A 22,202-nucleotide genomic window follows, 5' to 3' on the forward strand; every position below is an offset into this window, starting at 1 on the left:
TAAAGTGTAGTGGCAGAGACAGGAGGCACTGGGAACGGCATCCCCCCCCAAGAAGGCAGAGCCAGCCGTGTGCTTAAAATGGGAGAAGAAAAAAATAACAGGCACACACAGAGACAGGGGCGAGCACACGTTACCCGAGCGAGCGAGCGACCTGCTGCTTCCCCTTCATCCGACAGCCTGATCTGCTCCTCTCCCGCTTCTCGGGGGGGGGGCAGTGGCTGGGAGCGCCGACCCTTCACTGAGCGACGTCCGACACCTCCTTTGTACCCGGGGGCGGGGGGTTGGGGGGGGGGGGGGGCTGTGTGTGGGGGTGGTATGCCATCCAGCTCTGGATCGGCAGCGTTCACACACCGAGAAGGGATCTTCGCGGAGGGGCGAGCCGGGCTCTGCGCGTGAGTGCCAATTACTTCGGCGCTGCCAGGCAGGACGCCCCCGCTCTCCTTATGGGCTCCTGTCAGGGACAGTCTGGGGCGGGGGGGGGGGGGGGGGGAGGGGGACAGATGAAGGAAGCCAGCAGTGTGACAGTTTATTAACCTAATCGGGCTGCGGTGGGATAGACCAGGAGAACTGCAACTACTACTGCAACAGTTACTCCCGTTACTATCTTTATTATTAAAAATATTACTGTTATTGAGTTCCCAGGGTATGTTTGAGCGGGATTCTGTAATGTCATCATGTAATTTTTTTCTAAATGCCGCCGGAGGTGGGATCGATGCGCAGCACCTGCAGGTACAGTACAGTGAGATGGCCATGAGGACGGCGCTCTGAGTAACGGACAGTGTGAGGTAATCACTAACGACGCTGCTCTCCGTCCCGCCTTGCATGTCACGTCCTCGGCTGCGCCGTCTTCTCATGCTGGTCTCGGTCACACCGCTCTGCCCTGCATGTGCGGGGCTCTCTGAGACGGGAGCACGTCCCCCCGGTGACCCACGGATCTCGGATGCATATGGCCTCCAAGTTGTGGGGCTGTGGGAGTCATTATGGAGGCGACAGTTTCAGCGCTTAGAAAGGGCAGCTTCCAGCGAGCTTTTCAGAGCATAGCTATCTAGTGTCGCTTTTGGTGTTTCGAAATGTTCAGAATTAGTGTGGTATTTTTGTACTGCTGTCTAGTAGTGTAGTATGATGTAGTGTGCTAAATTTTTACATTAGCAATATGATCACTTGTTTGTTTGGATGACACCGAAGCTGTAACAGCCATAGAGATATGAAAAGTATTTTAAATTTTAAATGTACTGCTTGCAGAAGTCTGGTGCAATATATTGGTCTTATTTTTAATTCAATTTGCAACTGCTGAGGTCAGTGTTCCTCAAAGCTTTGCTGTGACCAGAATTCAGTGGCATGACTTTGAGTTAATAAGCTAACAGGCCTGGTGCAACACAGTCCCCTTTGGCTGTGTGTAGTAACTGTGACTATCCTTCTGCTGTCGGATAGAGGGACTTCATTAGAGTTGCTAGAGAACCCTTCTAGTCCCTAAAATTTAAAAATAAATCTTAAATAATTTAATTTAAAGATAAGATATACGTTATTGATCCTAATTAGATATTCTTAACTGGGTTTCTATATCCAAACATCGTCAAATGTTATCATCAGTGTTTTTTAGTTTGCATATTATCAAAATATATACTTTTATACATTTGGTGTCATCTGAATTATTTAAATAATATTGAAAACAAACAAAAATCTGTAAAGTTCATGCCACTATAAATTAAGCAGTTGTTCACATTTTAAATGTCTTTTGGACACAGACCGTAAAAATCACAAGTCGCAGTGCTGAAAAAACTTTGTGTTTCAAACTTTAGTCTGAGGGCTTGCCGACTGGGTTGACAATTGGTTTTATTCGCTTGGCCAGGAGCAGCTGGGAGCCACTCAATCGTGTGAAATGTGAATAGTGGCGATTCCCTCCCTGCACTCCCAGTCGTCTCTCCTGGGCGGCAGACAGAGTACCGAGTCACTGTGTTTGCGAAGCAGCCTGTGCCGACCGCGTACACGGCCTGCATTTCGGCAGAAGCCAAATAACTCCACTTCTGACAAGTAGCTGTGTTTGATAAATACTCGTAAATCTGTGACGCACTTAAGGGGTGACTGCGGAATATTTGTCGCATGGCAAATCCTTAGACCTCAGATTTGTATGACATCGAGTTACTTCCCTGGCTTAAGTGCCGGTGAACTTTTTAAGTAAAAACACAGTTAAAACAGATGGACAAGATACTGTAATTTAGCTTCCTTTTACTGCTGGAAAGTGTAGCATCGCACAACACTGAGCTGCATTTACTTTTGCAGCCTTTTCTCCTTTCTGTATTGATGTTAGTGTCCTGGAGTGTTTTAAAATAATTTATTAAAGGCGCTCTCATCCCTGTGACATTTTTCGCAGTGAGAGAGACATCCTTGTGTCTGTGATTCCTTATTTTGCTTGATTTTTCTGCTTTATTGTGCCTGCTTGTCTTTCTTCCATAGCCTTTTTGTGTGTCTGTCCTTTATTCTGAAAACACAAAGTTCTGTGTCCTGAAGTAACCTTCAGCTTTCTCTGCTTCTCAGATTATTCTGTCTTCCTTTGTGTTTTTTTTCATTACTCCTTTCTTTTTAGCTAGTGTTGAGGGCTGAGGGGGCAGATATTTTTCTCCTGAAATGACCTGCAATTTAGATGGTGTTGGGGAGTGGGGGGGGGGGGGGGGGCAGTGGTCAGAACATGGGCTGTGTGCAGGGGGGGCAGTTGGTGTGGGGTTACTCATCACCATTGTCTATAAAAGGTCAACAGCATGAGACAGCGGGCACAGCAGGCTGAAAGTCAGACCTTGTTACGGGGCTGGTGGCGGGGGGGGGGGGGGGGGGGGAAACAGGATAGCCCTGCACACATGGCCCCAGTCATGGGACCTTCAGGGGGACCAGCGCTGGGCCCTCTAATGCTCTCCAATTAAACATAAGTTGTTGCATGATGAAACTTTATCAGCAGCAAATCACGGGTCAAAGCATTCCAGACCATATGACTGCACGCTCGAAGATCTTCAGTCCCAAGCCCTAAAAATACAGGAGCGACCACACGGTCAGTCCACTGTCTTCTCTGCCTCCTGAAGCGACTGCTGCCTTCTCTCTATGACTGTTATCAATGGGCTCAGTCCGTCACCCGCACGTCATCATCATATGACAGATTGTGATCCTTAGCAGCTCATCTAGGATTCAGGTGAGGCCTTGCAGGCTCCGGCCCCAGCATCTGCCTAGCAAACACAAATCCTCAGTGTAGACTCCCTTCCCAGAAAAACAGACCTAATTATTAATAAGGTTTCCCCTCAGCCTCCCAATCTGACTAAAAGTTTAATACGTATGAAATACTGCGGAAAAACAATGGGGCCTAGTGTATCTGATGCGACCGGCACTTCTCACGTCGCTAACTGTTCGACACGGTGGGTCAGTAGGTGTGAAAGTCACTGCCCGCTGCAGTTGGCATCAGTTGGTTAGCTTGACGTGTGTCGCTTGAATCAATGCACTGAAGCAGGTAATCATGTGATTTGGGGGGGGGGCTCATTCAAACACAGAACTTCACCTTTGTGGTGTGTGTGTGTGTGTGTGTCGGGGGGGGGGGCACTTGCTTCATGACTCCATCTGAGCCATGCTCACTTTTCATCCGTGTGCCCAACCAGTGTCCCCTCCCCCCTCACCCCCACATCTCTTTCCTCAGCACTTTTGATAAATTACTGACTCTCATTCTAAATTACTAACAAATATCTGTTGCATCTCCCTGCATTGCTGCTGTTTCTGGGGTCCACCGCCCCTCCTTGTCATTCCCCTTTGGACCCCCCCCCCCCACCTCTGCTAAACACACAGCAACTCACACCGATGATGGAGGATTTTTCAGCCTGAAATAGCGCCTCTTCATTTACCCTCTGGGCCCAAAGGGGTGCCCTCTGCCCCATGTGGATCCGGCAGCTCGGCCCCAAGACCGTAATGCACACGAGTTCCTGTCGATGCTCAGTCATGGTCGCGCTGGGCCAACGGAGCCCCCAGCCTCACCCTGAATTTAGATTTTTCAATTAGCGCTCGATTTCCAGATCATTTTCTGTTTAATGTAATTACAGGAAGCGATTTATTGGCTGATTAAAATTGAGGGCTCTGTCTCGCTTAAGAAAGCAGCCACGCATGCAGGAAAGGCCCTGCGTCCCCGGCTTCTGCGTACTGACAGGTTGGAGCTGTTTGCACAGCTGCACCTGCCTCTGACATTAACATATGTTGCCATTGTCCATTTGTCCACGGCGAAAATCCCAATGCATAACGGCACAGAGCTGCGCACTGCAAAGTGCGCGCCAGCGTCCAGCCTGGACAAAACGTGTGGCTGTTTTTAGCAGGTCACACCGCTGTAAGCCCGATGTCAGAGTACCGGCTGCACAGACACGAGACGGACTTCAGAGGGACTGGCTCATCCTGGCTGGGGGGATGTGGGTTCCCCCGCGCACGCGCGGACAGATTAACTCGTGGTTTAGTGTTAAAATAATATCTCTTGGTGTCAAATTTGTCTTCACCCTCTGGTGAACCCCACGCCGCAAACCTGGCAGGACGTCAGGCTTGGAAAAGTTTGGAGTGTCTTGGGTCTGTTCCATTACCCATTACCCAGCTCACCCCCCCCCCCCAAGATGGCTGGGCAGAGGCGACATCATGCCACAGAGTACAACCAGCCTCGTCTGATCTGCCCCCCAGAAATTGCCCTGCTGACTCGCAAAGCCTCTGAGGGTTCCTCTCGTTGTGGGACCTCCCGAGACTTTCTGACGGAAAGCTGATCCATAGCAATGGAAGATCTGCTTGGCTGGGGTCCAGGGTCACGTGTAACATTTTTATTGTGAGATGTTCAACACAGATTAAAGAAAATCACAGAACCAAGACACAAAAAGGACGTTTCTGCAAAGCGGCGTAATATGCTTATTATCCCCGAGTACCTAATTAGATTAGTTGACTTTATATTAATTCCGTTCACTGCAGGACATGACCCAGGAACATCCTTATTAAGTCCAAGAAGAAGGGGAATTAGGAGAATTAGCTATAAATCCTGTGCAAACATAAAAGCACCATTTCAAGTGAAATTTAGGAAGTGTAAGTTGAAACTTGATGCCATTCCACCTGACCCAGCAAGTACGATCCTCTGTGCGCCTGAATGAGACAAAAGATTGATCCCATAATGCTGCTTGCGGATTCTAGAGCTCTTTGTGCCATATCTCTCATGATCAGTTGCAAAATGTGGCATTTGGAGTGACTCTGCTATAATTTATGATGTTACACTGTGTGGGAGTTGATAGATTTTCACCATATTTTGGTTTAAGAAATTACTGTGTGAGGTAAGAGCAAAATATCTATGATTAACTTCCAGGGAATGGTTCTGAAATTCATACCATGAGGGAATCTGCTTAATAATCTACTTAATAATCCTATGGATTTTTTCATTATCAGCTGAAATGGTGTATTGCAACATCCAAATCTCACATTAAACTGACTTTCAGTTATATGTGGGCTGTGTATTTAAAGAGAATCCTCATACAGAGCTTGTGTCAGGTTATGGTGAAGGAGACGCTCCCTCACATTACCTCATGAGTGAATATGGGCTGTGGATCAGAGAACTTTTGGGATTTGCAGACCTAATCACAGCACACCTTTGCAGTAAGACAGGAACCATGGCCTCAACCTCATTCCCATTAGCCTGAACCCCAGTAGACTTTTCTGAAGACACTTACACAGATTTAAACTATATTAAACTTTTAGTAAAATATATGGCTGGATACTGAATTGAAGGAATTCAATGTTTATTTCTTGTAAAATAAATTGAAGCACAGCCCGTAGGATTGCGAGCTGTGCCATTTGGGTCGGGCGCCGATTCAAGGTTTAATGCGCTTCCTTGGCCATGAACGCATGCGTGGTGCAGTCACTGAACGCGGTGTCCTCCCTTGCAGCAAAGTAATGTCTTCCAAGCAAGCCACCTCTCCGTTTGCTGACGGAGAGGACGCCAGGAGCCAGGAGCGCCTGCTCTGGGACAGGGAGGAGAGCGTGGAGCCCCACGGCCCCCCCCGGATGCCGCTGCACAGCCTGCATGGCAAGGCCCACCCCGAGGAGCAGCCGGCCATCAGCAGCGTGCCCCCCGAGTGTGACTGGAACAGCGTGATGGCAGCCCAGCAGCGCATGGTGAGGGGGCGTGGGGGCCTGCATGTGCAGCATGTGCAGCATGTGCAGCATGTCCGTGCAATCCCGCGCTCTCTCTCTCTCTCTCTCTCTCTCACAGACACACACACACACACACACACACAGGTTTGTAAGTATATATTTGTGGGGACTCTCCATTCACTTCTATGGGGGAAAACTCTAATCACATGGCAACCTTAACCCCTACCCACCCTTAACCATAACCATACTTTTGGCATTTTAAATTTTTTGATTGCATTCACATTGCAATTTTGGGGAGCTGAAAAATGGTCCCCGCAATGTCAAAGTAGCAGGTTTTTATCACATTGTGAGGGACATTTGGTCCCCACAATGTAATATAAACATAATCCACACACACACACACACAATGTTGGCGCACCTATATAAATGGGGACCTTACATTCTTTTCTTGGGGAAAAACCGTAATCCCAATCACAACACCGTTAACCCCTACCCAGCCCTAATCTTTATGATAAGTAACCAAACGTAGAAGACATCTGGTATTTTTACTTTTCTGATTACATTCACAGATTTTTATAAGACTGGGGTTCAAATCCAAATAAGAACCTGAAAAATGTCCCCAAATATAAGGAAGCTTCAGGTTTACCAAACTTTGGGGACATTTTGGTCCCCAAATGTGATCTATGCAAATCCCCCCCCCCCCCACACACACACACTCACGCTTTCCCTCACTCACCCTCCACTTAGGAACACGCCCCCACCCCTCCAGGAGATTTCTTTAGGCCAGAGAGCAGGAAGCTTAGGCTCAACCATAGCAGGTCATTGTTGACCACAGATTCAAGTAATATTGCAGAAAGCCTCTTGTCCGCTGATCCTCGCCACCCCCCCTGATGACCCTCTCTGTGTAGCCAGACTGCGGAGCCTGACGCTGTCCTTCTATAAACAGCTGAGAGCGAACACGCCGACCCCCCCGCCCCCCACCCCAGGGAGCATGGGAATGGCATCATGGCTCAGCCCAGTGTGCTCGGGAGTTACCCCCAGGCATGTGTAAAGTTCTCGGCGCGCCTTGGGAACGCCAGGGATTAGCTGAGCTAGATGAGGAGGAACCAGGAGGCCTGCGTTCTGCGTCGCACAGTGGCGACAATCTGAAAGCCCAGCATGCATAGCAGCATCCAGGCTGGTCACGTGGACGGATGTAAAGGCCCACAGTGGATATACCAGTGAACAAATCACCAATGAGAGAGAGCCGCCAAAGTACAGGAAGCCTATGCCCCGCCCTCTCTGTCTAGCTGGAATTTAAAGATCAGAATTTACAGAATGTCATTATCTGAACGGCTTATTCTCCTGCACTGTGATTCGATTTCTCCATTCACCCATTCTTGTTAAACTCAGCTCTGTGCTTTTTCCATATGGCCTGTGCAGGGCCTCCCTGGGACATGCAGCTTTCATCCTGCAGTCCAAAAACATGCGGTTGTGCTCACTGGTATCTCCAAATTGCCCATAGTGCACTAGTGTCTGTGCATATACTGTATATGCCCTATGGTGAGCTGGCGCCCCCAGCCACGATGAGTGCTGCCCCGCATAGGCTCCAGCCCCCCCATGACCCAGACTGGAATAAGTGCTTAGAAGATGGTAGATACATTCTCTTCCTTGTCCTTCTGCTGGTGCACACAGTATGATCAGTCTGATACCTTAGTTGCGTCTTACGTTAAGCTTTTATATGGTAGAGTCTAAGCCGATGGACAGGAGCTGCCGGAATGTTGTTTTATTCATTCGAAATGTAATTGACTGATGCTTACGGCTTGCCTGCCCTTTCCATCAAAGGACAAAGCGAAAGTGAGAAATAAAGTAACACGGAGCAAATCGGTAGAGAGACAGGGTTTGTCAGGGGGCTACGGATAGGGTGTCGGGGAAGGTTTGACTGCTGGAGTCACCAGAAGACAGAATAGATGTCTAAGCAGTGTCATCTGAGAAGGTGTCCAGGCAGGGTCAGCTGGTACAGAGGCTCTTTGATGGACGTATGTGCAGATGGCGCATCAGAAATAGGCCGCCACCCCATAGCCGCATTGACTGTTTTTGCGGTGCGTGTTCCAGAGCCCAACAGCCACTCCCAGAAGGACAACATCGTTAGGACCTGAGCACATGGGCTGAGCCAGAGCTGGACATCCCTGACCGCCTTTCTGACCCCCATTCCGGGCCGTTCATGGGGATTAGCAGCTCATGGATCAGCTCATCGGTGACGCATGGATCTCCTTCATGACTTATGGGATGTACAGCCAGTACTGGTTGAAGCCCATTTGGCGGTCTAGGCGAGCTTTGCCCCCATCACCCTGTGAAGTGAATTCAGCTGTTCAGTGGCTGCCTCTCAGAAGGTGGCTCATAGGGGGCTGACTGTGTCTCCTCATGTGTTGATGCCGATTAGCCCATGAACTTTTGGGATAGATCCAGTAAAAAATCAGCATCAACTGCAGCGCTTTGAGTTCAGTCGACTTGCATGAAGTCGTGCATCTTGGGTCACTTCTCCAGCCAATCAGGCGGACCCTTGTTTCCATAGTGAAAATGTACCCTCTCTGCATCTCGCTAAATGACTGGCTTGTTTCAGGTCTGGGACTGATTTCTGGTTGTGGATCAGGGTTGGCTGCCAGTTGCAGAACAGGGTCCAAGGCGAGGGCACCATCCAAAGTAAACAATGACCTGCACAAACATGGGACACAGTCAGGAAAACTGGGATTGCACAGACTGGTTGGGTTAGACCTTTATCCTGCGCTCAGTGTTAGATGGGAACCAGCCGTTACAGGAATCACCGTTCTGCAGACCAGCCATTGTTTCTGTGTGTACACTTCATTTTGTGTCATGCTTCATATTTGCAGCATGAAGTAGGGCGCACACAAAACTGCACCCCCCCCCCCGATCACAACCATGTCGTTACAGCCCCTCTTGCTCTCATACCATACCTAATTTGCCAGGACATTTGGTTTGGCATTGAAATGAAATCGCATGGCTGCCAGGATCCGATGGTTTAATCTCAGTCTCCCTGTGCCAAAGAATACTGATTGAATTGCACCGTGGCAACTGGACCATTAATTCGGGTCCAGTGACCTGCAATGAGGGGGTGACGTAGCTGAATATGGAATCAGAGTGACAAACGGTAAATCCGTCTCCCCGCCCCTCCCGGCTTGCCTTCTCTTGCAGGAATCTGACAGCAATAAAGTGTGTTCCCTCTACTCGCTCCGGAATAACTCTACCTCGCCGCACAAGCCTGAGGAGGGGGTCCGGGAGCGCGGCGATGTCCTAGGGGGCTCCGCCTTCGGCACGCCTGAGCGTCGCAAGGGAAGCCTGGCCGACGTGGTGGATTCGCTGAAGCAGAAGAAGCTGGAGGAGATGACGAAGAGCGAGCAGGATGGTATGTCATCTGATGCTGCTCCCACGTTACTCGTGGCCACAGGAGAGGCTGCAGCGCTGCATCCGAAACGCTGCCCCCTGCTGGTGTGTGGCTGAGACTAACACATAGAAGGAGCTCCTGGCAGTAGCTTGGATGTGCCTGGCACTGCGCTGCAAAGCTATTTTACTCATTGTTCCCTAGTGTGCTGCAGAAGCCCGTGTTTCACACTTTTAGAAGCCTTGGTAGGACGTGAAAATAAATGGTAGGTAGAAGCTCCTAACATGTGGAATGATTTCAGCTGGAGGTTTTTCTTAGAAAAGTTACAGGTAAAGGTTTCTAAGGCTGACAGATTTCACGGTTACGGTTCTTTCTCTCAGTTTGACGTTTCTCACTGTTGGATAGATTTCGGAATGACGGGTTCCATTCTTTTAAAGTAAAGGTTCCTCACTCTTGGAGATGTTTTGTGGCCAGTCAGAGGCGCTTTAGCTCTCAGACACCCCAGACTTCTGTCTCGCAGAAAGCACTTGCGTCGCAGCTTGGCCTAGACAGACCTCTTTCTAGTTTGGTCTGAACGCGATTCTTTGTGGCAGAGAGTGGGCGGCTAGGCGCTCCAGCTTAAGTGCGCTGGCTGAGTGTACCCAAAGCAAACTATCAAGCTAAAAACCCCCCATTCAGCCTATGTCATTCATGTAATCTAACTGCTGGGCCCCTTAAACAATAAATAGAATAAAATGCTGCCTTATAGAAGTAAGTTAAACTCAGTTGTTTATGACTGTAGGGTAAAAGTATTTCCAGTACTAGATAAAATACTACAGAAACATTAAAAGGACAAGTTTTCTTTTTTAAAAAAATGCTTTTTTTTCATAAAACTCCAGAATCATTTATAATTATTTTTTCAAAGGCTCCAAATGTTTTTTGAACAATTACATTATGAAATTTCCCTTGTTAAATATTTGTCTTCTGTGATGGCTTGGCGCCCCATCCTGGGTTGTTCCCTGCCTTATGCTCATAGCCTATTGGATAGGCTCCGGACCCCCCAAGACCCTGAATAGGATAAGTGGTTGCAGAAAATGATTGGATGGATAGAAAAAAATGTCTTTTCCTTTATTCTTTATTAGTATTTATTTCCCATTTATACTACCAACACCTGAATTCCTGATTTCCTTTCAGATTTGGTTTATAGCCTCCTGAGACCCAAGGAAAATAGTGTCCTTCAATTATAGTTTATTTGTCTTTGGAGGAAATAAGACATCTTACAATTTAGATTTTTTCAAATTTATTTTTATTTTTAATTTCACAGCATGTCCTCTTTAGTGTACAACAGGAATAAATATGTTTCCTTACGTCAGTGAAAAGATAGATGGAAAAACAACAAGTCCACTACAATGGACATAAGTGAATGGGTGGGGTTTCAGGAGGATAGGAAAACTTTTCCTTTAAATGCACTTGTTTGTATTTATTTGGTATGTGTTGTGCTCCTGTAACCTTAAACTCCCTTATAATTTATATGTTTTCGAGTCAATAGGTGACATGATTCGAAAGAGGAGGGAAATTGCTTCTGTGCGGACAGGCCAATAATTTCCCTTCCGTTAAAGAACATGGTCCATCTCAGGCCGAAACAGAACCTTCCCTCCCCATCACTCAATTGCAGTACATTCCACTGACCCTCTAAGCCTGAGATTCACCAGCAGATGTAATGGGGCTGATTCCGAAAGCAGAATAATTGACAAATGATTGTTCTTAATCACAGCTTCAGCTTTTCTCCACAAAACATTTCCATAGTTGCACTCTAAATCTTGTACTGAAGCAGTTAAAGGCCACGACAGGGTTAATGTTTTTCTGAGAGCGTACATCATAAATGAGGCCGCTGTTCTGTCAGTCTTTTTGCCTACAAACCAATAATATGACTCCTCGTAACTGTCTGTCTTTCCACCCGTTACTTTGGTGCATATGGGCATGTCTGCGCAAACTGCTCCATCAAGTCTGTACCTGCAAGACTGTCGTCTAGCTGGGTTCCTTTCGTTCTTCATGTGGTTTATGCAATACAGCCTGTCTCGTTGAGTGACTGCGGGGGGGTGGGGGTAGCTGTTGAGGTAATAAATCCCAGTTGGCTCGGCGATTGTTGAGGTAATGTTAATGGTGAAGTGTCACCTGCGATGCAGCGCCGGACGTTGTGGAAGGAGGAGTTCCAGGGTCCAGCTGTGCTCCTCTGGCCTGCCTCACAAAGGCCTGTGTTGTTCTCTCTTGGCTGATCCTCCTGCGAGTAAAACCCTCGTTTTCTGAACATAAACGGTGGGATGATGAGGAGCAAACTGGAAGTTCGAGAGTTTCACTATTGTAGTGTGATGAGGCCTTTTGCCTGAGGAATCACTTTGTAGATATGCTGGCCTGTCATTTTTCAGATCGATCCTCCTTTTTCATTCGCTTTGGGGCTCTTAGGGCATGTCAGTGCTGGGATTAACCTGTTACAGTAGGTCTAAATCAAGAGCTTTTCAAAGCTGTCGTCTGAACAGCACGGATGTCTAAGAATCAGGGAGAAACAGTTGTCCCTAATCCTGCATACTTTGATCTTGGATCAGTGTACTTTCCAGAATTAAGTCTTACCATCTGGTCTCCCTAGTTAGGCACATATATCTGTAAAAATATGCCGACTGTAATAGCTCCATGTACTGTACATCTGCAATTGAATACAGAGACAGATATTTAACACCTCAGTCATTAAAAAAAATTAAAATTGTATGTTCTGTTCTCCACATGTTGGCATTGGTTTATTCCAGAAACTGCTTTTTCTCTTATGGTCCAAAGATACCCTGATGGCTCTGAATTCCACTTCGCTTATAAATCTGTGGATGGCAGTGGCTTGTGTTGTGGACTGGCTCTCCGTTCTGGGGGTGCCTTGTGCTAACCCGGATGGGTTCCGGATCACTGTGCTGCTCATCAGATTTCTTCACATCGGCCTGTAAGTTGGGCCTGTTTGGGGAAACTCTCATGCTAATAATGCGGTTTGCTTGCAATCGCCCTCACCAGATGGTGACATTTCACATGTATATTCAAATGCATGTTCAGTTCACTGAGAGTTTGCAACTATGGAAATGTTTTGTGGAGAAAAATTTAAAAGCACGAAGTAAATAAAATATTTTATTTTCTTATTGTTTGAAGCATTACTCTTCAGCTGAAGTGGTAAATTAGCAGCCATTTGATTGCTTACCCCTAATTACTGCGTGATGAAACAGGAGCAGTCCGTAAACGATGTCAACACGAGCTTCTCATGCTGACTTTACAGCTTCCTGTTCCTGGTGATATTGTTAATTAAATGTGTGTTTTATGGAGACGAGCACTGTGCCAGAGGTAGATGAAGTCCGTTTGAGGTGGGCTGCGAGTTTGCCTGCACTGATGTCCAGCTGCCTCCCCTTTGAAGTGAGCACGTTCGCCGTGGCTGGCTGTGTCCCGCTGTTCTGTAACGGGTTCTTAAAGTGCACTAAGTGCTCGTAACTGTGCTAATGAATGAAAATGTCCTCTCGACACTGAGGGATGCATTAAGCTAAGCAGTCACCTTAGCTGTAAAAGTTGTGTTTAGCCCAGCTGTGAGGACGGCTAACGATTCTCGCCCCTCTTTATTTATTACATATTGTAAACGTATTACACACCCAGTATCATCCAGATTGTATTTTATACCGGTACTAAGTGAAAATACGGTATAAAAACTCAAGGGGAATTCATTTGATAACACAAACAATTAGGGTTGCTTTATAGCTGGAATGAAATAGATGTTAATATGAACTGTTGCTGAGCAAAGTTTTTTTTTCCTTGGCAGAAATGAATCAGAAATTTTAAGGAGACTGTGTCATTTATGCAAATTTCGCCTATTTATTTTTCCTGTCTTTTTCTCGTTTGCAAGCCTTTGCGGGTTTAACCTTGTGTCTGAGTTACTGGAATGTGGAGATGTTGTTTATCGTTGTCCTGGGGCCGTGTTTAGCACCCTGCACCTGCTCACAGTGTATATATTATACTCAGATGATCACCTTCTCTTTCAAACTTCTAATTTCGTCATTGGTTGCTAGGAGTGACACGACCCAGTGAGGCTTACCCTAATGAGGGCGCCTGTGTTTTACAGCCCAGTCGGTGGAACTCGCACTGCCAAGTTAGTCAGCATTTGTATTGCCAGGGGTAGTTCTGGCTAATGGTTAAAAACTTGTTATCTTCTAATCCACTCTTATGCCCTGACTAGTATGAATTACGGCATTACACGTCTTGGCTAAAAACGTGGCAGCAAAGTCGGCTTACAGCCACATGGGGGGGGGGGGGGGGGGGCTGTGCGGGGGCCAGCGTGAGGGGGGGCCCACAACGTGTATCACGCTGGGGTCTGTTGTGGCTCCTCAGATACACCCATGCTGTGGTTCTTTACAATTGCTTGGTTTGATGAATTTGTCAAATATTTCATGTAGATGGTTGTTGCAAGAACTAAACATTTTCCGCTTTTAAGTTTTACTGATTCATATAGCTACATTTTTCTGGCAAAATCCATGTCGTACACACTGAACTTGGCCATAATATAAGTGCTGGTAGTATATATAATTTTTTGGTTTCGGTAAACATGAGATAGTGGGTTAAACCTCAGCCGTCATCTGCAGGTTCGAGTCCAATCCTCTGAGCCCGGGCCTCTTGTCTGAAATGAAGTACATCGACACAGTGCTAATGTGAAGAGGAGACAGGACTTTTTTTCTCTGTAATCTCAGGTGGGTCAGCCTTCCTGAGAGCACTACTGGCTCTCCACTGCATCCCTCCGTCCCCTCGGAGATGGATAGTCCTGGCAAACGAGCAGCTGGAGCCTGGCAAGGCCTGGAAATAGAATTCCAGCTGATTGTTTTGCAAGCGGAGGGAGAGCGACATCAAAGAGGCACATGTGACGGCCTGCAATCTGCTCCTGCGGCCTCCTCGCTCTGCTGTGTCTGGGAGCCCGGCGGACATCTTGGCACCATGTGGGAGTGACAGTCCCCGGATACCGTGCCGAAAAGTGCCAGAGAAAGCAGTACAACTCAGAATGCATAAACCCTCAGATTGCACCTTCTCTTATGGCCCTATAACTCATATCTCATCAGTGCCTCGCTGGATCCATCAACACCACCCCCCCCCCCACCCCGCACCGCACCCCTGCCCGGTGTGTGGGAGCCCCATTATCTCCGTCATAGCGGGGTGTGTAATGGGATGTCAAGGCTCTGCTGGAGAACAGGATCAGGTTTGAAGTGAGCCAGCCCACTGCCGCATGAGCCCCACTTTGTTCCGTGCAATCTGGAATTTCGGGGGAGAAAGGTCCTCACATTTAATCCCAGACTCTTTCGGGTTTTTAAAAAGAATTTTATCACGGGAGTGAAAATCGCGAACATCGAAAAGTAGTTGGGGAGGCCTTGCAGGCTGTGCAATCCGCCAGCTCCGTTTCATCCCGGCTAATTAATAGGGATCTTTGTTATAATGATCTGTGGCATAAGCCCTTGACTCGATGCATATGCAATTAAGTTGGAGACCCATTAGCCTTTTTAATTTCTTGGCTGTTGGCCGGCCATAAACGTACACTCAGAGGTGTGTTTTAAACACAGAGCTCACCTTATCATCCCTCAGGCGGTACATACTGGCCAAACATCACTCAGGTCTGTTTTCCTTTTTCTCCCTGTTCCTTATGTTTACCTTCCTTCACCACCACCGCCAACACCCTGCCTTACCTTTGATTCTGACCATGGTGGAAAGCGGGGAGTGTCGTGCTGTACTGGCATCATTGTGTGCCTGCGTGTATGAGTGTGTGTGGCCGCCGTGGAAGCCTGCCTTGGTCTGCCGCTTTTTGGACAGGTAACAGTGCAGCGATGGGCTGGAGGGGGGCGAGCTGGAACGGCTTGTGAGGACGTACGATCAAAAGCCGCTCTCTGCCACTCAGACCCCCCCGTTATGCAGATTATTTGGTTGAGTGCCACGGGCTCCCTGCCAGTCCCACACGTGAACCTTACAAAAGATTCAAGGCCTTCCTTTCTGCCTCGTTTGCTGTGGCTGGAATCATCCGCATCCCCTCAGACTGGGGCGGGTGGCTAAAAATATGCCATGCAAAAACAAATAAACCCTGCAAAAAAGGCTCAGGAGTAGCAGTGGGGCTCGTCACTCTTACCGCACTGTGGCTTTGCCAGGAGAGGGTGAATTATTTATTTAGTATGAAGAGTAAACAATGCAGGGAGGGAGCCGGCTAGGTTGGGGGGGGGGGGGCACAGGCAGCGGGGGTCTCCTGACCTCTCGACGTGCTCAGAGGAGGCAGCTGCTCTGTCAATGTGCCATTCTCCAGCCCCACCGTATCACCTTCCAGCTTCCCACATTCTGAGCGGCCAACGGTAGCAACTGCTACGAAGTGTTCCAGAAACCCCCCCCGACCCCGAACGGGCTCAGCTGTTGCCTCCTTCCCCCCCGCATAGGTCCAGGGGAACAATAACGCCATTGTGTAGCCCTCTCGCCTTGCCGTGCTGTGCCGGAACCCTTCGGACCGGAGGGGGAACCGCGGGGGTGAACCCGCCAGACCCATCGGGCCAGGCCCGGGATAAATACATAAATAACAAACAGAAGCCCGATTGTGCCGCAGACCACGGTGTGGTGTCGCTGCACCCTCATTGGCTGCTGCCAGAACTCATGGACTACTCTCGAATCCGCTGCTGCGTTCACGTGTGATGCTCAGAAAGCTGCGGAATTTGCATGTGCATTTGGAGTTTGTGAAAGACTCGAAGCGTTTTTGGGGGTGGGGGTGTCTTTGTGGGGGAGGGGGGTGCCAAGGGGGAGTGTGGGATTATATTTGCGGCAGTTTTATTAGAGCTGCTGTATTCTGTGACCCCAGTATCCGGTTAGTGTGGCGCAGCCGAATCGCTGATGCACGAGAAAGCAGAGCTGCATTATGGGCCCTAAATCTGTCATTGTGCTATGGAGCCGTGACTCTGAAAATAGCCGAGCCCTTTTTTTTTTTTTTTGCGAGAATGAAAATTAAAACGATCCACAATACCTGAACAGATGTTGACAGAATCTTCCTCAACCAACAAGATCTTGTCTGTGAAGGATCAGGTGTGAGGGCAGCGCGACAGGCTGAACAGGGGTGGAATCACAGTGGGGGGCATTTTCTTTGTCACAGCTGCAACTGTCCCGGACTCTCTCTGGGGAGGGGGGGGGAGTTGGTTCTCAGGAATTCTTCACGTACACATGGGCAAACAAGGGGGAGGGGGTGTCATCTGGTGATGATCAAAATAGCGTCACCGTAACCAACACCAGCCTGCAGACTTTGCTAATGATTTTAGGGCCACATGCTGGACCCAAGAAACCCCCCTCCCCCCCCCACCAGAGACCTCTGATCCCAACACATGAGCATGTTCTGTGTCCTCATTGTCTCCCTGCTGACTTTGACAGGTGACTTTGATTTGGGGATCACATGCAGAGACGTTGTCTAATGAAAGGTGTCTAGTCACCCTTCGATGAAATGGACATCTTGCTTATTCGATATCGCGCTTGGAGTCACCAAAGGATTAAATGCAGGTGTCAGGAGGGACATGTTTTATTAATCTGCAAAACCTGAGCGTGCGGCATCTCTCCTTGGGAGGGGCCTCTGTATGTCTGCAGGGGTCAGGTGGTTAATAACGCTGTAAGACTCTCCCTATCCATTATGCGCTGCCATCTTCCAATGGCCGCTTAAACATATGAGCCTGGCTGTTAATGAATGGTCAGGAGGGGCGCTCTGTGCCCCAGACATTCTCCATAAGTCTAGCAGCACTTACCACGTCCTGCTATTCATTATTTGGGCCGGTGCGGGAGACGAGCTGCCTCGTGTTGCCAGAACATTCGTGAGCTTGACTCACCTTGCTGACTTCAGTCACGGCCTCCCTTTTGGTGCCCCCGGTGGAGCATGCCTGACACTCTCCCCTCTGAGGGCCAGGGAGGACGGCGCAGTGTGAAAGCGAGAGCGCCAGGCGCCCCCCCTCGGTGGCCAGAGGAGGAGGCCCCCGTCCTTCACGTGCCGCCTGACGACTGCATCCTTACAGAATCACGTTCTGAGATGCCTTAGTGGGTGAATATCTGACGGAGGGTCAGCACAAATAGCACAGGCTTTTATTTTTTTATACGTCTATAATGTTTATATTATCGTGCAATCATCACAAAATGAGTAAACAGATAATGCCAAACCACCTTTATGTCATGTGTTCATATTTACACTCTGAAGCAATTATGATATGATTTGTCTGTCATTTCATACTGTTCTGTACAGAATTTCATCAATAAAAATTGACAAGGTCAAAGATTCTGTATCGCAAAAGAGCATTTATGTTTGTTTTTGAGTTTGTGTAGCTATGTAAACCCTACGGTTGGCACTTCTCTGATTTCCTTGAAGAATAAGAAGTCTAACACCACTAATAATGTTTTTATACTGATAAATCTTTGATAAGGTCATAATGCTTTCTTAGCAAACTGAAGGAACATCTTTTATATTGAAATATTTGTGCTGATGGCGTCTGTTCTTTAAGTTTTCTTCACACTGATAGTCATGATCCCTTTATTACCATCTATGAAGCTTAATGACACTGATTTGCAATGCGTGTAAATTATCATCATTACAGTACCCCATCAATCGCGGAGCGGTCTCACGTGGGACACGGCGAGCCGGACACCCCCCTACCCAGCCCAGCCCAGCCCAGTCCCGCCCCCCGGTGGATGTTTTGATCTGCTCATGGGCACTATCGGTCCCCCTTTGCATCATCACCCCCGTCCCAGACACCCGATAATTTTAGTGAATCGCTCCAAGTGGCTGCCCCCCCCCCCGCTCACCGTGTGATCTGCGCCCATCTATTAATTTAACATAGATGAATAAATTCAAATGTTTTGGAGCGATGATTAGCAGAAGAGCTCACGTCTGACAGTTAGATTGCAGGGTACCAAAAAAAGCTTCTACTGCAAGGTATCTAGTAATTTAATTCTTGTGTGAAATGATGGTGCTTCATTACAGCGCAGGGCCCTAATGATTACTGACATCAGAGCGGAATTGTAAATGAGAGTCCGTGTGTCACCTGGGTCGCTCGTATGCATGCCGAGGCCCCCCCTTCAGCAGCAGCCAAAGCGGCGCGCCCCCCCTTCCCGCCATCGCACATTTAATTAATTCCCCTCGTAGTTCCGAAGGACGCCTTCACTTCAGTGTTTCGGATCATGACCGATCCTGAGCCGCAGCCTTCCTGGCTGATCTGAAGGAGGTGCGTGCTGATCTTTATTTTTCCTGCCCCCTCCAGTTCACGTCTTCCGCAACTGTCATCCATCTTCCTCTTCCTTGGTTTGTTGACTTCCTCGCGCCTCCCGATTTGTTTGGCTGTCCGAGCATTAAGCCAGATGTGACCTTTTGCGGTCGATGGTCGGCGTCGCGCACGGCGGCTGCTGCAGGTCCCGCCCCCTCCAGCTGCACACGTGGCATCTGCTGGGCACAGGCGCTGCACAGTGCCGCCCGCCACCTCGGCCGCGGACATATGTTCCCTTTAATTTCATTCTTCTGACATTAATCCCGTGACCAGCTGTTCCGCCAGCTGCCCGTCTCCGGCTCGGAGGAGATCGCAGATCTGGGGGCTCTCAGAGAGGGATAGTCTTGGCTCCTCATCACTCCTTGGTACGTTTGGGTCAACTTCAGCCATTCATTCATTTATTTATTATTATTATGTATTTCTTCTCTTCCTCCTCCACGTTACGCCCCCCACACCTGGGCCTGTCCCTGAGCGTCTGCTGGCTGCTTCCGTACTTGTTCAGATTTATAATTTAGTGCCATCGCTGCGTGCTGCTCTTTCATAAGCCCTGATGCTGGGAAGGAGGGGGGGTGGGGGGTGAACTGTTGGCGGGGGGCGTTTCATTGTTAGTGGGGGGAGAGCAAGCCCCATCCTAGGAGTCAGGGGCCGGACACTCTTCCCTTCCTCTACAGCCATGGCCCCATAGCTCCTCCTCCAGTCGCTGGCCAATCAGAGAGGACAGGAGAACTCCCTTCCAATGGAGACCCAGCCCCACCCCCACCCATCGCCACACTGTCACTCTTAATCTTTTATGTGCTACAAGGTTCTAGTACGTTTTTCTAAGAATTTCACAGCCCTGTGCTATATTACTAGCATTAGCAGCACATGGAGTCTGCCGTTTGGCTGCTGTAAACAGCCTCTGTACGCTGACTGGTTGATTCAGGGCTCTCATAGTGTGAGATTTATCTTGGACGGGACATTTACAGAGACCTTTAGCTGTGGGAATGCATTGGTCGATAGGAGCACACAGTGGCAGGCTCATAGCAATGCACTTTGTTTTGCAAACAACCATGTTATGGTTGCTGTCATTTGTATCACTGGGGGCTGAATCCTTCACATTTCATCTCATTTCAGTGGCCATTCGTGTAGCATCACGTGGCGTTACCATTATCATTAGTGTTAACGCTAGCTTGGTATGCAGAACTGGGAGACCCCTTCCCAACACAGCGGCCAATATGATGATGTGCCCCCACTCCCCCACCCTGTGAACATTTGCTCTAGCCCCCCGCCCCATTCCTGCCCGCTGCGGGGCCTGATGTGGCCAAGCCAGGCCCCGACCCGGAGGAGTGCCTACAGGTGACTGATAGGCTTTGCTCACTAAGTGGAATAATGAATGGCATTAGGTGTCAATTAGAGCGATCCTTCGCTGAGATGCAGGTGCTCGACAATGCGCCGACGCGCTGAAAGGAGCAGCACCACTTCATCCGCGCATGTGAGCCACGCATTTGCATATTAAAGAGCCCAAATTATTTAACCGAGGCTAAAGTCTTCTGGAAATGATGGAGGTTATTAAAACTGTTGACAAAGACAGACGGTAATTGCCCGAAAATGAGCGATGGTGTTCCGTAGCATGCGGGAAATGTTGTTTTTGGCGTGCGCATTGTGCAGCCGTGCCCAGGTGTATCACCTATTATGTCTCCATCGCTCCTGTGCAATTAGTGCCCTTTCTGTGCCGCCATCAATACTGCCGTGATTATGGTGGCCCAGTCGCCGAGTCCCACAATGACAAAACACGCCCCCCTCCCCCCATGCCCCGTTTGGCGCAATTCTCATAATTACGTGGTTTTATTTTCCGCGACGTCTTGTTTTAGTGCCGTAGTGATTAAGACCCTCTTTGGGTTCCTTTGGGAGGCTGGTTCAGGGCCGGAAGGGGGGATCGCTTTATGCGTCGTCGCCGGGGGTTTGTTTTCACAGGGAGACACTGTGGACTGGAGGGCGGCCTGGACATTATCACCTTGGCAAATCCTGAAGGACTCTGAGTTTCCCTCCTAGGGGTTGAAGCTGAGCACAGAGGTGAACAGAGACATTTTTTGCTTCTTTGACATTATTGAAGGGAGCCAGGAAATGTGTAGTTGTGTCCGCTAAATGGATGGATGGATGGATGGATGGATGGATGGATGGGTTTTTGTTTATGGACAGGGATGCTGAGCTGCCAGGGTGCCAAAGAGATTCAGTGCCAATGTTGCCTCACACCTCGAGGGTTGGGGGTTGAGTCCCTCCCCTCCTTGTATGTTGAGAGTTCACATACTTCTCTGTTGTACTGTTTTTTTCAGGAACTCTAGTTTCCTCCCACAGTCATGTTAATTGTTTAGGTCTCCCTGTAAGAGTGTGCCTGCCCTGTGATTCCCTTGATCTGCATTACCTGGGATAGCCTCCCTGTACTAGATCATGTGGATGGACTTACTGAGCGTTTTAGCCTTCACTGCGGTTACACAATTGCGCAGCTACTCTTTCTTTATGAAGGTTTCATGATGGGTAAATCACACTGAATCTGTGGCTGCTGTGTCATACCAGGATGCTGGCGTGTGGGTTGATGAGCGGGGTGAGCTGCTTCCTGTTTCCGGGGTGATTACAGTGGGTGTGGGGCTGAGTCCGCCAGCAGATGTGCTGGCCCCAGGCCACCAGGCATGGCTTCCTGGGGCAGGAGTGGCCTGTGAGAGAGGCCTGTGAGAGAGGCCTGTGAGAGCGGCCTGTGAGAGAGGCCTGTGAGAGCGGCCTGTGAGAGAGGCCTGTGAGAGAGGCCTGTGAGAGCGGCCTGTGAGAGAGGCCTGTGAGAGAGGCCTGTGAGAGCGGCCTGTGAGAGAGGCCTGTGAGAGCGGCCTGTGAGAGAGGTTCAGAAAGGAGCTTAAAATGATCATTTAGGGCATGAGTGAGGTCACCCAATGTCAGCTCTTGTCTATTAACCTGCAGGACCTCTGGCAAAACGCACAACCTTTATAAGAAACGGCTATTACGCTTGTAACTGTAGCCCTAACCATATCCCAGTGGATATTAGTGTAACGCTGTTCTACAGTGGACTGTGAGAAATCAAACACGTGTTCCTACAAACAGAGCATCATGAGGCTGCATCTCAAGAAATAAAACACTTCGAGAGGGTCGAGGGTCGATTGTTGGTGCCAGACATGGTGGTTCCAGCATCGCAGGAATGGTCAGCGCCCTGGGATATTCACAAGATTACAGAGAATGATGCAATAAACACGAAGGATGTGGTCAGTGTAGGGGAATTCACCATGAAGTCAGAGGGGAAAAGACCAGACTCGTTAAAGCCACCAGGAAATTTCATGGAGTAAAATTCATAAGGGATATTTTGATGAATCCATGCTTGTGAGAATTCAGGCTGCTCAGTAGGCAGAAGA

The 22,202-nt window shown here is 48.8% G+C and overlaps 1 protein-coding gene across 6 annotated transcripts in view; it reads left to right on the forward strand.

The window, feature by feature from the left end:
• Positions 1 to 22,202, forward strand: part of LOC111840795 (transcription factor SOX-6-like) — a 148,315-nt gene that overhangs the window by 46,777 nt on the left and 79,336 nt on the right. For 4 of the 6 annotated variants that reach the window (XM_023806044.2, XM_072718069.1, XM_023806064.2 and 1 more), the window contains exons 3-4: positions 5,928 to 6,156; positions 9,328 to 9,538. In XM_023806044.2, the coding sequence (XP_023661812.2) occupies positions 5,935 to 6,156; positions 9,328 to 9,538 (433 nt within the window). In that variant the 5' untranslated portion in view covers positions 5,928 to 5,934. Of the gene's footprint in view, positions 1 to 301; positions 393 to 488; positions 786 to 5,927; positions 6,157 to 9,327; positions 9,539 to 22,202 lie in introns of those variants that run through there. The other 2 variants (XM_072718067.1, XM_023806073.2) reach the window with 2 other exon arrangements.

Source organism: Paramormyrops kingsleyae, chromosome 11 (genome assembly GCF_048594095.1).
Source record: "Paramormyrops kingsleyae isolate MSU_618 chromosome 11, PKINGS_0.4, whole genome shotgun sequence".
In the NCBI taxonomy this organism is placed as follows: Eukaryota; Metazoa; Chordata; class Actinopteri; order Osteoglossiformes; family Mormyridae; genus Paramormyrops; species Paramormyrops kingsleyae.